Genomic DNA, 18855 nt, shown 5'->3' with positions numbered 1-18855 from the left:
GCTGGCGGGGTTGGCGGGGTTGGCGGGGGTGAGCGCGTGCGGCACGACGTCCGTGCTGCGGGAGCGCATGATGGCGCTGGAGGGGGGCCGGCGGGGCGGGGGCAGCGGCGCGCCGCGCACGGACGCGCGCAGCTGCGGCTGCGACTGCGTGTGCGACGCGCGCGTCAGCTCCTCGCCCGTCCAGTTCACGCTGGAACAATAATAATAATGTTACAGGAATAATAAATTATGTTTATACAATCAAGTAGTACAGGAATAAAAATAATTTTCTTTTTAACAGTTCACGGTGTAATGAGTGAACAATGATTGTAATGACATATAATTATTTAATAATTTAATATTTTTCTTTTATTTTTTTTATTATTCTTATTATATTAATATACATTATTCTAATAACTAAATTAAATTCTTAAAAAGGAAATTTTGAACTTTATAAACTTAAAATTTTGTTAGTTTTCAAAATAAACATTATTTTTTGATTAAAACCTACCTAAAAGCTTTGCCGTCCATCAAAACATCAATATTTAAATTATCACACCTAATATATCATATATGTATATTATACAGTAATGTAAGCAATACTAACTTATCTCCCCCCAAAATAAAGTGCACGGGTTCTCTCCTCCTGTCCTCCGTGGGACTCTTCCTCACATCGTTGTGCGAGCCTCTCTTATACTCCTCCGCTATTCTCCTATCTTCTCTCCTTTCGTCCATGCGCCTCTCGCGCGCTTCTTGTGCTAGACGCTCTTCTAGCTGTAACCTATAAGTATAAAAAAACACAATCTGAGATAATGAAAATTTATAACAAAAAAAAAATGATATTGTTTCACAAGGGACGGATATATAGTCATATTTGAAAATTGTCATTTATTTTTATACAATGACTGAAAGCAATAAAACATTCACACCCAAATTCTAAGGCTGAATTCGCATATTATTAATGCTTAAATGGCCAAATTGCTTAATCGAATGTCCTAATTGTAGTTCTTTTCACCAGATTCTAAAATCAGTTTAAATTACAACAATTTCATTACCTATCAAACAGAAAAATAAACACGCCTCGGTTGATAGCCCATGGGGAACAAAGCAACAAAAATAGTCTAATTGTGAGTACCTCCTTTGATTTTTGGAAAGTCGGTTAAAAAGAAAAGCTTTTATGAAATTATCAATGGCGAAAGATGCTATTATAATAGTTTAATGAATTCATTTTATGTTTCAAACAATACGATATCAACTAAGCTATTTGCGCTACAGGGTATGTCGAACAAAAATACATACACAAAATTGTCGTCTCCCTCCCTTCGTGCACAGTCGAGATCCCTTAAAAATTCAAGTTTATATAACAAAAGGATCCTTTGGGAACATTCTAGATTTTTTTTTTTTAATTACATGACATTGAAAACTTAGTCTTAAATGTGAAGTAATGAATTGTGTACCTCGCTTCAGCAAGTCTTAAATCCAAGGGATAGTGTGGTGAGTCCGCCTCGCTACCTGATGAATCTTCCTTCCACCCGAGATTATCGGTTACTATAAATTTGAAAAATACCTTTATTCACCGTTGAACTATTTTTCTAAATATATATTTATTTGCGGCAATGTTAGTTTGAGGGGTGACTTTAAAGATGTATTTTGGATCAATGAAAATACATGATTATTATGTGAATTCGGGTAGTTTCCTGAAGTTTTTTTTTAATTACGAATTAACGTTGTACATAAGAGTATATCAATTCGTGTATATAATAATATTTGTGACAACTTGAAAATAACATATATTAATTTATCAAACCAAGCATACAATAATTTCAGCGGCAGTGAATAATAATGGATACAACGATATTTTAAAAGCATGTATGAAATATTATAGCCCCAGTAAAAGCAAACAGAAATAAATCGTCAATGCGTAAAAAATCTTACCTTTACACAGCGGTGTTGCCATAACAAAGCAACTAAAAGGGGGAAAAAAAAACTTGCAACACTAAGGGTAACTAGGTATTTGCGAAATAAAACAAAAATCACAATCGTCAAAAGCTTTCAAACGTGCAGGGATAATAAAATTTGGAAGACATTCTTTGGGAGAAAATTTTCAGCTGATACTAGTTATTTGCAATATGTATATCATAAAAGCAAGCATACCTAGTTGAAAACTGTTAGAAAAGCAGATAGTGTTGAGTTATATTTTATAATAGCGGGATGAAATGTATTAAACTTTGAAAATTAATTTCTGTTCTTTTAAATTTAAATTATTTTATTAAACGTTATTTTTCAAGAAGACAAATAATCACAAAAATACATACTTTCTGTCCACTTTATAATCATTTTAACATGTGAAAGCTTTAGATGAAACAACAGACTCTTTCTTTTGTTTTGAAATAAATGATAACATGCATTACATTAACAATCTAATTTTCCATACGATTTAGACTAACTTTTAAACTAAACGCATTCGAAGGAAATCTGCAAAAAAAAAATGTTGACCCAAACAGTTGAATTTTTTACTTGGACGATTAAATTCTATTCAATCATACTTTGGATATGGTACGATCGTCCTTGGTCATAATAGTATAAGGTCGATAATCCTCTGGAATATACCGATGGAAAATATAGTGCGATGGTCTGTTTAATATAACATTCAGTATCAGGTATCATCGAAGTGAAATTGTTAATATGTATAAATAAAAAATTAATTATGTATGTCGAAGTTAATATTGTACACACACATGCAATAAAAACCCACACCCAAAGAAATTACAACTGTATAAACTAAAATTAATCTAATATCTCATACATGCTTTTAAAAATGAGTAAGCCTGAAAGCTTCCTATCGATTGTGATACATACAAATCCATGGAAAATATTTATTCGAAACAAATAAAAAATATACACATATACATAAGTGACTTATACTAATTAAATAAATAGATCATAGCATTAAATCAAAAATATCCTTCGCTATTAAGCTTCAAGTCGTCTATTTCATACTAACTAAACCTTTAAATTATAAAAAATTTACACATACGTATAATTTTTTTTAAAATAAATAAGTGTTTTCAATTTATAATTGAATAACTCATAATTTATTTGAGAAGCCCATCTTAATAAACATTTTTAAGCAATATAGTTGAATTCACATGTTGCTGGCAACATTGCGTGTTGCAGAGTTAGCAACATAAATATGCGCCCGCTGAAATATTCTCATTTTGTCATCAAATGTTGCTGAACTGTTGTTTGCCGTGAATACGAGATTTTAAAGTAAAAATAAAAACTATTATATATATTTTTTACCACATAAATATATATTATCGATCTTAGAGGAACTTTAAAAATAGAGCTTAGTATGGTTAAGTTAAAATTCGAGAACTATTGTTATCGAATTTATTGAGTTTTATTTTCTATATTTTTATTATTAAAAATGTTAGATTTAAGAAACAAATATATTTTAAAATTGTCTTTTTCATGTCTAACAACCGAGTTTGAGCCTCTCTTTTGATGCAAAGAGTCATAAATTTTTATGTAAAATTAAAACTTAATTATAAAATTAAACAGAGTTTAATAGTTAAGTACTTTTTGTAAATTTTAATAAGTATTCGTAAATGTTACATTTTGTCATATTATTTAAATTTAATCATTTTTAATACCTAAATACTGAACATAATATATTACCTAATTAACCGCCAAAATAAACAAGTAGCAATTAATTTTAATATCGTCGCAACGATTTCAGGATTTAGAGGCTCCATCGCCGAAAAACTAATGCACTGTATAATTTAAAAAATTTTGTTAAATATAGATAGAAAAGCCTTATCAATACGAAAGCAGAAAGGAAATACCCAATACGGAGAAGCAGTTTAAAAATAATATTCGTTGTAATTTAAAAAAAAAATCATGTTTCAACATTTGTAAATATATGGATATAAATAGGCTATAACAAAATGAACAAACACACGGATACAAATGATTTATACGGCTGATTCTTTATATCATTATTATTTATTGTTATTGTAATGTATTAGTATTTTTTCCTAAATGGATAACATTACACCATTTACATTAGCTTTTTTCCAATCTAAATTTATATGAAAAATTAATTTTTTTTCCATATACTAGATAGTATAAAACAAAGTCGTTATCCGCCGTCTGTGTGTCTGTGTAGTTTGATCTTTAAAATTACGGGACAGATTTTGATGGTTTTTTTTATATTTAAAGTGATTCTAGGGGAAGAATTATATGTATACTAGCGGTCCGCGCCGTCCTCGCCCGTGGATACATATGCCTATAGCCTTACTCAATGAATGGGCTATCTAGCACTGAATTTTTCAAATCGCACCAGTAGTTCCTGCAATTACCGCGTTCAACCAAACAAACAAACAGACAAACTCTTCGCTTATAAATATTATTAGTAGTATAGATATTATCATAGACATCTAGCTAAGATATCATATTTTACGCAGCCGGGGCTAGTTAATGACACTCCAAGAACAACCAATTCCACCCATTCATATGTATCTCTCGCATTGGGTATTTCCCGGGGGCTCCGCGGCGGAGTCCAAGTAAGCCTGGTCCAGTGAGGTGTCAGTCGCTGTGCTCGTGGCAGTGAAACACCTCGTCCAACTTACCGGAGCCGCACAGTGACGCGTCGTCGCCGACGCTCAGGTCATCCTGCGAGCTGCTTATACGACCTGAAAATTTTTTTGTGAAATGTTTTATGTAATAAAATATATAAGAATTCAAAACGTAATAATTGAAAGAATATAATAATTCATGGACATGAAACAACATCAGTCTGTACTTTTTGAACAAGAGTCTTTTTGAATCGTATTATATTTATAAGTGATCTCTTTATTACACAAACATTTCTAAATGTTGTATGTATTTTATGAACGGATATGTGTATGTATTTTAATAAGAGTAAAGCTTGCGAGCAACGAAACGACATTTCGACTATTAAATATTATTTGATTCCCACTTATATAAATTATATTAATATATTTGTATTATTTTCAAAAGTGCATACCCATTGTGATAGCAACTAACGAATCTGGCCGCGCGAGCATAAACGGCCTGCGTAACATTATATAATGAACTAGCTGTGCCCCGCGGTTTTGCCCGCGTAGTACATGATGTTATATAGCCTATAGCCTTCCTCAATAAATGGGCTATGTAACACTGAAAGAATTCTTCAATTCGGACCAGGAGTTCCTTAGATTAGCGCATTCAACCAAACAAACCAAACAAACAAGGTTGGTTATCAAGGAGGCCTATTTCCTTCTCCTCGTCCTTCCCAGTCCATTCCTTCTTTCCAGTCATCAATCCTTTCCTTATCCCTTATCCTTTAAAAGCGGGCAGCGCATTCTCAGAGGACTGCGCCTCTGCGAATGTTCATGGGCGGTGGTGATCGTTTACCATCAGGCGAACCACCCGCTCAGTTGCCCGCTATGACATTAAAAAAAAAAAAAAATCAATGAGCGCCAACTTATAAAACAGATTTTTGGTGACGTGGGGATCAATAATTTCTTTTTTATTAATCATTGCTTTGTTATAAGGTTTCATTTATGCTCTCGCGGCGTGTGTGTTAGGGTGTAATGAGCCAAAGAGACACGTTGCTATGGTTACCTCGTTTTGCGGAACCGTCACCGCCGCCTCATCGTGTGCGTTTCAAACGAAATGAAAACTGTTAAACCATCTCGCTGTCACAACCCCACGATATAAATTCATGAGAACCAATGTATCATTTATGATGCAACATTCACCTCTGTTAGGTTGCCGGCCGTTGGCGGTGCGGTAGAGTGTGCTCTCGAGGAACTGCAGGCCGTTGTTGTTGATGATGTTGAATCCGCAGAGGCGCTCGATTTGCTTCCAGCGGTGCATACGCTCCTGAAAACCATATGGAAATATATCAGATTGGATGGTTGTATGTATATGTTATATGTATGCTATGTAGCGAGAACATTTGGTGATGTGATAACGCGATGATGACGTGATGATATATGATGACAGAACGATCTGGTCCAAACGGATCTATATTATACAGAATTAGTTCTCAGAAGGTGGACCGAGAGCGGGCAATTCCACTATCGCAGTTTGTATCAAAACGATATTTCAGAACGTGGATTGCGTATTTTTTATCTATTTTGTTTACTAACTGAACGTTACAACGTAAGCATAAGTAGCATGGTACAAGAAAAAGCGCAATGGACAGCGTAGGATGGGCACCAGATCTGACAACAATAGTCAAGCGAGCAGCGGACACAAATACACTTCTGAGTGATAAGGCCGCCCAACAAATTGTACTCTTTCTTTTTCACTTGTTATTAATATATATATTTTTAAGTTTCCTGTACAATTTTTTGTTAAAGAGTAATAAATAAATAAAAATACAGTAAGATAGGTAAGTCCCCCACCTGCAGCTCCTGGGTGACCTCGTTGAGCGCGGTGCGCGCCTCCACGATGGAGCGGTCCACGTCGTCGATGGACTTGCCGTGCGTCGACACGAACGCGCCCACCAGGCTCGACCGCTTCTTGCGCAGCTTGTCGCACTGCGCACAAACGCGTCCGTTAGCATTGGATTGGACACCCCGGACACCAAGACATTCGTTAGCATTGGATTGGACACCGAGGACACCAAGACATTCGTTAGCATTGGATTGGACACCAAGTCGTCGGACACCCGCGGGGTGTCACTAGTGTACGAGTACGTGTGGCTGCTAAACATGTGTGGAAGTGTCTATGTCACCAGGCTCGGTATATTGTACACACGCATTGTGCTGAGTGTGTGTGCGGTGTGACGGGTGGTGTGAGGTGTGGTGTGAGGTGTGGGGAGGGAACACTCACCGCGTCGCGCGCCTGCTGCAGCTGCAGGTCGGCCTGCTGCTTCTTGCGCAGGTAGGCGCGGTTCTCCACCTCGTGCGTGAGCTGCAGCCACTGCTGCAGGCCGGCGGGCGGCGCCCAGCACCGGTCCTCCAGCTCGCCCTCCGCGCGCCGCAGCTCCGCGCGCAACATCTGCCGTTTTCAAACATTTTTATTAGGTTATGTCTATGTCCTCAGTTTGGGGCAGCGTTTTACAGTGTTTTTCCGCTTGCAAAAACTAAAAAAATTGTTTCTTTATACATTGGTTGCTATCCACCAAGAAAGCGAAAGAGTTATGGGTCTTATTTAGTTCTTTTCGATTAATAACACGACTGATAATCAATATACAATTATAATAAATTTCATTTAATAAAATTCTGAAATTTGTACTAAAATATCAGTATTAACATTAAACTTACTTCAATTTCAGCCTTCAGCTGCGAAACTTCAAGATCCGACGAAGTGGAGTTCAATAGGGGTGTATCTCCTGCTTCTCTTAATTTCTCTTCTAGATACTGCTTTTCCGTTGTGACATTTGCCTTAAAATAATTTTAAATAATTTTTACTTCTTATTTTAGAAATATAAAGGATAAATCAATTACGTCAGAATATTTGAGCAGTTTGTAGTCTTCTGCCCCAGACTACAAACTGACTAGAAGCTGCATATAGTATACCATGTATCTAATTCTTTGATCTGTTTGTATGAGACAGCAACCGTTTATTCTAGATAGTTGATACACAACATTACATTGATTTATCAGCTTACCGCCTCCACATTATTCATACAGGGCCAATATTCCACACTGCCAAGACATTCAATATCACACAGATAAAAACAAACTCTTCACCAAAAATTTCTACTGCTTCACCTCATCTCTCTGTCACATTTGTAGAGGCCTAAGCTTTGCTATCGACCTTACGCCTTTCCAAATGTTTATGGGCGGTGGTAACGCTTACCATCAGGCGACCCAAAAAGAACCTAACCTGTTCTAGCCTCGCCTTCTCCAGTTCCTTTTGCATATTATCCAGCGCCATCTCCGCCTTCCGCAGCTGCTCCATGTCGCGCAACATCCGCTGCACCTGGTCGCGGCTCGCGCGGCCCGCCCGCAGCGCCGCCCAGCCGCCGACCACCGCGCACAGCAGCAACGATGCGAGCAGCCAGTCCTTCCATCGACTGCCTTCTGAAAGTCATGGGGGCTTTAAATATTTGTCGCTGTGCAGTTCGTTAGCGACCTTTCGTAGGTCTCCGTCATTTATGCCACTCACAAATGACTTTATGCTAAAATCACCATCCCAATGCTGATTATAACTTTATTTGTGCTGTGAGACTTCCAAACAAACAAAAAAACACCCGAAACATCAAGTAAACCATACATGGACTCTTATTATTTTAATTCATATGTAAAAATGTATCTTTAAATAAACATTATCGATAACTTTCCATAAACTTACTTAAAAATCCGTTCATCCGTTTTCATCTCTGGTGAAACCATGGAGCCGGGCATTCGTTTATCAATATTTAATTTATGTAAGTAAACCATTTAAACAGTTGTATTTTAAATCTGCCTTTATGAAAATGTATAAATACTTGGCAAACCATCTATTGTATGCGGGAAAACTATTAAGCGATTATAAAGTCATTCCAACGGAAACCATGTTTTGTCCAGTAAATATTATGGTTATAGAGCAAATTTGGAATCTAATACAATAAGTTTCCACAGAAAATATAGGTAAAATATTATGTTGACACAGAATAAACACCTAAAATATTATAATGTATAGTTTCGTTCTGCATCTGATTCTGTATTTCAAGATTCATAATTATTGTTATTTGTAAATACCAGTGATTAACGTAAAAATTAATGATTTTCTTGCTTTTGTATTTTACTGAATTAAAAAATAGTATATAAAAAAGTATGATTAACTTTTTTATAGGGAATTTCGTTCTAGTTTCATTAAAAGCAAATTCTATAAGCTTGAACTAAATTTACTTCATTTCATTCTAGACATAGTATCTTAATCAAAACCAGCACTACTATACTAGAAATCAAACTCAACAATCTTGTTTAACCTTTGTTATCGATGCTTAAGGATCTTTGCGACTAAACCCTCCTCAAAAGATGTGCTTGTATCCTCACATATAACTTTTTAAAACAATTGATTGATTCTTATAGACCGGCTGAATCAAAACCTCAACAAAATTGTCCCTGCCGCTAAATAAATGAATCACATGCCTTAGATTAGTTTTAATTAGTCACGTATCATATTTTACTTCTCACGACAATTGCGACAAAAGGACACCAAGATTATCACAGTATTTGCGAAACAAATTTGTCATCACCCTTGTGAAATCTTTCTATTCATATATCTATAGTCTACACTTGAATTATCAAAGAGCTATATATTAATAGAGCTGAAGAGTTTGTTTGTATGAGCTAAGGAAAGGATTGATGAACAAAAATATTGTGATAAGCAATTTAAGAATACTTTTATATTGTGAATTTACCTTCAGCCATTTTATAAGACGTAAAATCTCACCTTTATTGCAAACAATACATTCATCATCCTCATCCTAATCAATTATTTATTCAAATAATTCAAAGTCAAATGTAAGGATTTTATAATGTGATAGCAATTCAATCTCACCCCATTCAAAAACATCGATATTCCTTTATGAAATGTTTATTATAAGATGAAGACGCAAACATCACGTGTTTCTATTAAAACCCAGGCGTCATTTTAGATGTTACATGAAAAACGGATGATGGTTTTTTTCGTGTTCATTACATTAGAATTTTGTTGTTACAAACACGGAAGAAACAAACATCGCATACCGTGACTCGGTCATTGTAACATTAACGACCTCCTGCTAACAATGAGTTGTGTAGGTGTTCAGAGGTAAAAAGCCACAAAATAAATAGATAATTCGAGTGCGAAAAGAAGATGTCTGATTGATTTTTTTATTTGGTTCGATAAAATCATTTGCACAAACCGTAGAGTTATAACGATTTTAGCGCGGAATTAGACCCGTAAAAATATTTTCTATACAATGTGATTCTGCCTCCGAATAAAATTTATGATTCGACATTGAAAAGAGACAAAATGCTATTTCAATCTATATACAAAATAAAAGCTATATAATATCAATCTAAAAGCCATAGCAAGCCGGATAAATTAAAAAAATATATATTTTTGTTGTCTCACAGCTGCTATCTCTTAAATCGTACAAAAACCTTGTAAATTAATTCCTTTGCTGAGGTTTAATTAATTCAGTAATTATGAAATGATGGACTAACGACCGTGATAAACCGTAACTGTAATTATGATAAAATATGTGAAAAATCTTTATCTAATGCTTCTAAGTGACCAGGGAATTCAACGCCATAAATCAAAATCCATAAAAATAGATAAAAATACATAGCATATACTGGCTGTCTACGTTTTAATCGAAGTTATTGTACTATTATGTGTATTGATTGTTATTTCATTGTATTGTTTGCGATATTATCAATTAATCGGATTTTGAAGGATGTGATTTGTGAGTAAACACACAAGATAACATAAAAGGGGTTTACCCTGTACAATTATTATTGTTTTTAACTACATTCAATTATATTTGATTACGATAACTTCTGACAATATTAACAAAAGTCAAAATGGTGCTGTTATATTGGCAGCTTATACACCCACATACGTAAAAATCAAATTTACATATATTTTCTTTTTCATACAGAAAGTGAGAGAGAGAGTGTTCAAATGTTTTTCTTTTAATCTTACAAAGATGATGGGGGCATGAACAGATCTGTGTTAAATTTTACTTATAGATTTTGCCAAGTCTTCCAACATATAACTTGCATACTATGAGCTAGCGACATCAAACAGCTCGCTAAAAACAAATTACCTTCAAGATGTAACCGCGCGTGCTCCAATTGATCCAGTACGAGCAAACCCAGGCGGCACAGCGTATCAATCATAACATTATCACCAACACCGTGAAGTATCACCGATAGCGATTCAATACACGACCGACACTTAAAACTCCATACGATATGTCAAATTTCGTGTTTCACTTATACACAACACAGGCGTAGCTCGCGCAAATAATGTAAATGTGTGCGCGAACCGTATTCTTACTAAAAGCTGGACACAGCGATATGTCATCTGCCGTGTAGAGTGTCGTTTCTATGTGAAATATTAAAATTTATTACGTATTCTTTGCGACGGGCCGAGAGTTAACCGCGCACAAGGTCGGATCGCCGCACTGTATGGGCTGTTAGTTCGCGGCGGCGCTTTGCGATCGAGTGAACCGTTTCTGTTGTGCAATGTTAGTGGAGCCATGATACTGTTTGGCGGATTTGATTTGATTTTTTAACACACATACTAGTCTTGTGTCTAGTTGTGCATTATTGCGAGTCGTTTATTCAATGCTTTTATTTCTATCCTAAAGACATGATTTTAGTTAAAAGTTATGTATGTACATTTTTGGGGTACCCGTCGTATATTAAATCAGTCCTCATCCAAACTCATTCACATCTGTGATAGTTGAGCGGGCAGTTATAATGAAATAATGTATTTATGAAAGTAGTAATTATCGTTATTAGAAATTATGAATGAAAATAACAAATATTAATGACGCAGTAATGAGACTGTTACAAGTCAACATGAACTTAGAGAAATGCATGTCAGCATAAAAAAATAATATTCTAATCTTAAAAACGATCGATTCTTGTAATAAATACAAACAATTATAAGAGGTGTTCCATCAGGTTTCTATTTTAAATCGTTACTCATAGTTGATTTTTGAAAAAAAAAAAACAAAGATGTACCACAATATCACAAACGCATGGTGAACCTAATATAAATATGACATAATAACACTTAACAATGACGATTGGCATGTGACAATGAGTTTTCGCTAGTACCTACCGTACTCAACTATAGATACTCAGTTTTAATAACAAAAGAATATCCGTAGATTCGGTGAGCGATGGAAAACATTACTATTGACAAGCGATATTCGCTCATTTTAGCAATGTCTCACTTAATTACTATGCACATGCAAAATACGTAAGTGTGTCTGTTTATTTGTCTTTGGAAGTCATGTCATTCAGAAAACGATTGGCAAAATTTTTGGATTCCTTAGTAGTAGCAGAGGTATACACAAAATCAAAATTTAAAAGTAGAATCAGTTTTAAAAAATAGAAATGTACGAATATTGCGTTTCGTTAACGGCTAATTTTTATACAGTCGGTCTCCATTTTTATATAATACTAGCGACTCGCCCCGGGTTCGCACGGGTTCAATAATGCATCATATTTACATAAACCTTTCTCTTAAATGAGTCTATGTAATAATCTATTAAAACACCCTCTCAAATTTCGTATGTCTATGGCGTGATTTTAACGATCTAAACATATAGACACACAGGCGGCGGTAAGCAACTTTGTTTTATACTATGTAGTGATTATTTTTAAGGAATGAGCTATTAAGTTTCCATTATTATCCATCATTAATGTCCGGTCTATTTTGGTCAATCCACATTGAAGCGAATCTTCACTTTCTTTATTTGTTTTTTTTTAACAAGCATAAGTTTATTATTGACCTATTATAAAGAAACATACACACAGATATCCAAAGATACATAGGCCACTCTAATATATCAAAAATACTATTGTATAATATGCTATGCTATCTCACTAATACTTTTATGAAAGGCCCATCTACTAAAAGGTCGATCTATGAAAAAAATAATGACATCTAAACTGTACGTACAGTGGGCAATAATAGCGCGATTTTAAGTACCATTGCACGCTACACTGGTTCGAATAAATATATGGCCAAATGACGTTTTAATAAATATACAATTTTTTATATTAATATCTAAACATGTGGTTTCAATTTAGGTTACAAATAGAAGTAAGATGTATCATATAATCTTAACAAATGTAGTAGTTGATTTGATTTTGTATTCTTATATTGTATATAATATTTAATAACAGAATTTAAAGCGAAGGCAATCTCGGCATAGTGTTTCACGATAATCTACATTAATTTCACGACAAATCCTACTAATATTATAAATGCGAAAGTTTGTAAGGATGTGTATGTGTTTGTTGCTCTTACACGCAAAAACTGCTGAACCGATTGTAATGAAATTTGTTACGTAAACAAATGGACAACTGGAATAACATATAGGTAACTTTTTATCCCGATATTCCTACGGGATACGGACTTACGCGGGTGAAACTACAGGGCGCAGCTAGTACATCCTTAATAATGAGCCAAAACGTTATGTTTTATTTTATTCTGTTCAACGAAATACTAGTGTATTGTAGTCATTAGGTATAAAAATGCGGTACACATAACCCAATTAAGAAAATCGAATAATAATAAATGAATTGGCTCTTGAAATTGACAATTGAATATATTATATATATAAAACAGTTTTTGAATAGAAAAATAATGATAATTGATTTATTACAAATATAGGTATTGAAAAATAATGTTATTTTTTTCAACGACTCTTGTGTATTTTTTGACCACTAAACCCCAGACCCTTTTCATAACTCATCTATAAATGTGTATTTTTTAATATTAACGATTGCACAGTAAAGTGTTTATACATAACCCATACTCAGAACTTATTACTAACATTATACTAATACGGGTATACCAAATATATACCCGCCAGTATGAACTGTCCCTACCTTTAGGAGGTCCAAACAGCACAACGTCCATCGCCTTTAGGGCTAACTTCTGCTTGTGTATGGGGTCTTTAATCCCCAACACGTTGCTCAGATATTGCATATTGTTGACCGCTAACCTGTGGAATAACAATGCTTTATCAAAGGAGGAAGAAATAAATATACTACTGTACGAATAATTCTGTAATACAGTTTGAAAAACGAACAAGAATATTTTAAACTACTCTTACGCACAAAAGAAAAAAAAAACTTGAATTTTTCACCGATGAGAAACAATGAAAAAAGAAGTTCCATAAAATATCAACACTGTGTGGTCAAATAATGTACAACATCATACATATGTATTTTCTTGTGATTGATTTATTAATTTTAAAAATTAATATTTAGATATTAATTTCTAAACATTATACATATGTATATTTAAACATACACAGATAACATGTTGAGGTTGGAACAATTACTTCATTTTTTCGCAAGTGATTTATTATACATATACATATATGTATTATGCTGAACAAAGGGAGCATACATATTATTTTCAGTGGTTTATAATGCTTTTAACATAAGCAAAATAAAAAATGTGTATTTGTTGCTAAAGCGCAATCTAGAGTAGATTTTTATTATGTTTACAGCACATTTTTGTTCGTTAAATGTACGATAGGTGGCGCTATAATGAAATTTCTTGCAACATTTGATCTTTATTACATTGTATAAATTTTAATGCTACATTAACCAAACAATAAACACGAAACAAGCTTTTAAGTAAATAATAAAATTATATTATCTACAAACAACGATAAAAAGTTAATGGATTACTTGCAAAATTTAATTTCAACTGTATATTCTAATGTTATTAAGGATGGTATTACCTTGGCAATGTTGCACCAGTGACGCGATGTTGAAGGAAAAGAGCTTTATACTGTGGCAGGTCCACTGAATCCGACAGCCATTCTACCGTTTGCTCAACCGTCCAGTTATGCACCTGATAAAAATAAACGTGTAAAAAAAATTTAACCAACAACACTGCTATATATTTTGAGTACACTTTCATACCTGTGCTTAGTTGGTGTAATAATTAAAAATATTATTTGGAAAGGTTGTGTATCTGAAAAAACACTAGAATGTGGGAACTGTGAGTCTAAACTTTTACCATAAGCCAATATACAAAGCACATCTAGTCTATCTCATTGTCAGGTCACAAGTGTAAGTCCCTGGTCAAACAGTAACGGACCATGTGTTTCAAGGAGAAGGATAGGGGTGTAATCTATTTGCACATATTATCTAGTTACTAGTTAGTTCTTCATAATAGTCCAGTTTTCCCTGAATGATAATCTATATAGCTAAGATACAAAGTTGAAGAGTTCTAGAAGTACTGGACCAATTTGATTGAAATTTGGTACAGAGATAGTATGAGACCCGAGATCGGGGACATGGGATATTTTTTATACCGGACAATGCCGGGTATATCTATATTTTCAATTGTATATCAATATTGACAAAGACGCGGACGACAAGCTAATAGTTTTATAAAGTATCAGGGCAGAATGACTATAACGTTAGTATGCTCTCACCTCGGATCGCAGCCACGCCTCCCACAGCTCCTTGACGGATATGTGCATATCATCGTTGTGGTGGAAGGCACGCTGCCGCTTCTCGTAGCCGCTGTCGTACTGCAACTCTTCGCGGAGAAACTGTACACAATTAGGGATTCTCATTGAAATATTCGATTCTTGTATGTGTCGTGATCATCAGTCCCTATTAATTGGTCCCACTGGAGGGACATATGCCTTAATTCACCACGCTTTCCCAGTGCGGGTTATCGGTTAACTTTTGATTCTTGGATATACTGATTTCCTTGCGATGATTTCCTTTACCGTCTTAAGCAGTGGTGATGTGGAATGCGCATATAAATTGAAAAATTTTACTTATTTCCGGCACGCTCATCTGTTTTCGAATTCTTAATTTTTCGACTTACTTCCAAGGTTATCATTGAGTCTTGTATTATTTACGATCGATTGTCAAATAATGGTACAGAAAATGATGTAATGTTTTGTCAGGATATTAAATATCCATAAAACATTATATTATCATATATACAATAATATTCACAAATGAAACGAACAATAACATAATAAATAACTAATGCGTACAACATAGAGTTTATATATCAATTGTTAAGTATTGAATGCTTATGCATAATGCTTTAATATTAGTATGACTTTAAAGATAAGAAATTGTTATATTGCTTTTCACGAATTGATATTAAATTCACAAACACAATAAATAGTCAAGGTCGCTCTTACCTATCTTTAACATAGACAATATCACATCAGTTATTATTTTATTCCTCTGATGCAAAAAGTACGAATTAACCAAACATAAATAGACGATAGGTTAAATATAGGTTTTACAGACTACAGTATGACACGTACCAAAAAAATTAAAAAAATTGCACACCATAAGACTCCCAATGACCGCAGCCGCGCGGCGCGCCCACATGATTCTGCACTATTGCGCATAACATTTAATTTATTTATCGACGAGCCGCACACAAAAATCTCCGCAGGCGTTTAACTGTTTCCACAAATCGTAAAGATAGTGAGCCCATTTCGCGCATTCACACTATTTCCCCGGAATCTCGGCAATAACAAGTAGGTAGTACACTGTTTGTTTTATAAAACCAATGCTTTCTTTGAAATCGTGCCATTTAATTGATGAACAATGCGTGTTTGCAGCAATATTTTAACTAGTAGGTCACTACAATGTTTGAAATAAAACATGATATGTATATTTCGCAACGACTCGTCCAAATTGTGATTGTTATTATAATACGCGTTCGCCGAAATTAAAGAATAGCCATGAGTAACACCGTCTCGACGACTTCGGGTTTAACTACAGGACTATCAAGTGATTTCTATGTATTTGATGAACCTATCAATCGATGATATCAAAATAGGCAAATGTAGTTAGGAAATAGTTATTCATGTCTTGTCATTTTAGGACATACATTCCAAAGTAAAGAAAAGTGAAAGGATATTTGATCTCCGTAAAGAAGAAGATAAATTTCTCTGCAATTATCTATTACACTTTTGAAATTAAACTCTAAACTAAGACGCATTTTCTGCAAGAAACGCATTAACTGCTCGCTATCCCCATCCCGTTCAACCCTTATGGAAAACGTTAACTTACATCATCGCTCTCACTAAGGTCGACGTTGCCGTTGGCGTCGTCGTCCAGCTGCCGGTGGAGCTGCGTGATGGCCTCCAGCCCTGCGTGGTCCTGAAGGCAGGAGGGCTCGTTGTTGCAAGCCTCCAGTAATACTGAAACCACAGAAAGATGAATGAGTTTGGTTTGTGGGATTTATTAACAGTTTGAGGATACATTATAGTGTATAATAGGGAAAGTATTGCAACGATGAGTCATGATATTTATTTATAATCGTTTAATCATTTCGATGTACATACTACGTAGTTGTTCCATATCTTTGAAATGTAATAAGCTTATCTTCAAATATTACAAACAAATATGTTTATTTTCTATTGAAATGGAAAGTAACCATCGATGCGATGATAAAAAGGTAAGGTATAGGATGACATTTTTTCAGTAGCATGGTTTTCCAAAGATCGCAAATTGCCTTTAATAACGTATATCTGAAAATTTCTTTTAATAATCCTTATTATCTACAATCATCGACATTATTCTACAAATGAAAGCCGAAAAAACGAAATTTCTTATTCGTCGCTTCAATATACCTTTTAATTCGGCTTTCTATAAATATAATTATCATGTGTCACAATACAAAATGATGCATGTTAGACTACAGGCCCATATAGAAAAAATTACGGGTCATTTGAACCATCAGGTGACCTATCTAGAACGATATAAGAGCATCAAATAATAAGATTCAGCACTATGCCGTCACTTGTAAGCTGTCCAACTGAGTGCAGGTGAGAATTCATAAGTACAGGTAGAGTGAGTACATTTTGGTCACATGTTTTTGTACGGCATTCTTACCACCGATAGATCCATTAAAAATAATAAGAAAACGCACAGTGCCGTAAAAAAATGGTGCGCCACAAAGTCGGATTTATTTTTTATTTTCCGACAATTACCGGGCTAAATTTGGTCATTTGATTTTGTACGGCATCTGCGTCATACTATTTCAATACTGCTTCTAATCCATTATTCCGCAACGCCGTACAAAAATCATGCGACAAGGGGAGAAAATAGACGGTTGCAATCCCCTCTCTTTCCGTAGTCCAGGGGGTGATTTGAAAAAGTACGGCTTCGGTTCCAAAACATTATCTAGCACTCAAAATTACTATTAAAAGTAATGCCGTCAAAAAATGATTGTTCCTTTGAATGTATATCAATAATCATCTTAATTTCATCGTTTTCTTGATTTATAGAGCTGTAAAATCATTTGATCCTGTACGGGAACTTTTCTTTTAACATGATATTATAAAATACAATTGTTATATAGTATTGCCGTTCAAAAGAAACCGTTCTAAAAAAAATGATAGAGAAATGCAAAAACTGAAATTTTGCAAATTATTGCAAAAGTTTAAATATCATAGTTTAATGAAATATAGTAGTTTTCTACATTTTATCCCTTCTTTTAAATAGTATTAACATAGATAAATTAGGAAAAAATGATGCCGTACATATTTATCTAACAAGTTATTTTAAATATAAAAAAAAAAAACAGTAGCAGTCGTGGGACTGCCGATAGAAGTGAAAACGGAACTATTAAGTTGAGAGTAATTAAAACTATATGCAAAAATTATATGAATTTTTTTATGTTTTATTTATTAGTTACATATGATGGGTTAAACAAATCATGAACAAAATATAAATACAAAGTGGTTGAAAAAATAATTAATATACAATCTTAATGTGCGTGCGCTAGTCTGGCTCTCCATAGCTATAGATATACTATTATCATTAGCATGTCGGTAACGCGAACCGAGGATTTTACCCTCTACCGAAACGCTCAACGCGCCTAAAGAAGTTTTCACTTCAAAAACTTGACAAACACACAGACACACACACACACACACACACACACACACACACACACACACACACACAGAGAGAGGCACACTAATACGTACAAAATTGTAATAAGTAGTATAGCATGAATTTATTTATTTTGTAATATTTATTTAGTAAAGTTGTACTTTTTTAATCCTAGCGGAAGAAACTTGTTCCCACGTCACAGGGATTCCTTGTGTGGGAGCAAGGGTTCTTAATCTACATATATGTAACAAAATGTTTTGATAAATAAATTATTGTTTATTGTTGTTTG

The 18855-nt window shown here is 34.4% G+C and overlaps 1 protein-coding gene across 1 annotated transcript in view; it reads right to left on the bottom strand.

Annotated features, from left to right (window-relative positions):
• Positions 1-18855, bottom strand: part of LOC119837340 (stromal interaction molecule homolog) — a 36346-nt gene that overhangs the window by 3122 nt on the left and 14369 nt on the right. The window contains exons 2-14 of the mRNA XM_038362893.1: positions 16737-16867; positions 15119-15238; positions 14417-14529; positions 13551-13666; positions 7828-8024; positions 7263-7382; positions 6829-6996; positions 6399-6533; positions 5748-5871; positions 4614-4676; positions 1437-1527; positions 587-760; positions 38-190 (exon numbers count right to left, since the gene is read on the bottom strand). Coding sequence (XP_038218821.1) covers positions 38-190; positions 587-760; positions 1437-1527; positions 4614-4676; positions 5748-5871; positions 6399-6533; positions 6829-6996; positions 7263-7382; positions 7828-8024; positions 13551-13666; positions 14417-14529; positions 15119-15238; positions 16737-16867 — 1705 coding nt within the window. The remainder of the gene's footprint in view (positions 1-37; positions 191-586; positions 761-1436; positions 1528-4613; positions 4677-5747; positions 5872-6398; positions 6534-6828; positions 6997-7262; positions 7383-7827; positions 8025-13550; positions 13667-14416; positions 14530-15118; positions 15239-16736; positions 16868-18855) is intronic.

This window comes from Zerene cesonia, chromosome 27 (genome assembly GCF_012273895.1).
Source record: "Zerene cesonia ecotype Mississippi chromosome 27, Zerene_cesonia_1.1, whole genome shotgun sequence".
In the NCBI taxonomy this organism is placed as follows: Eukaryota; Metazoa; Arthropoda; class Insecta; order Lepidoptera; family Pieridae; genus Zerene; species Zerene cesonia.
The sequence above is the reverse complement of the archived record's forward strand: the minus strand, read 5'-3'. Positions and strand labels throughout refer to the sequence as shown.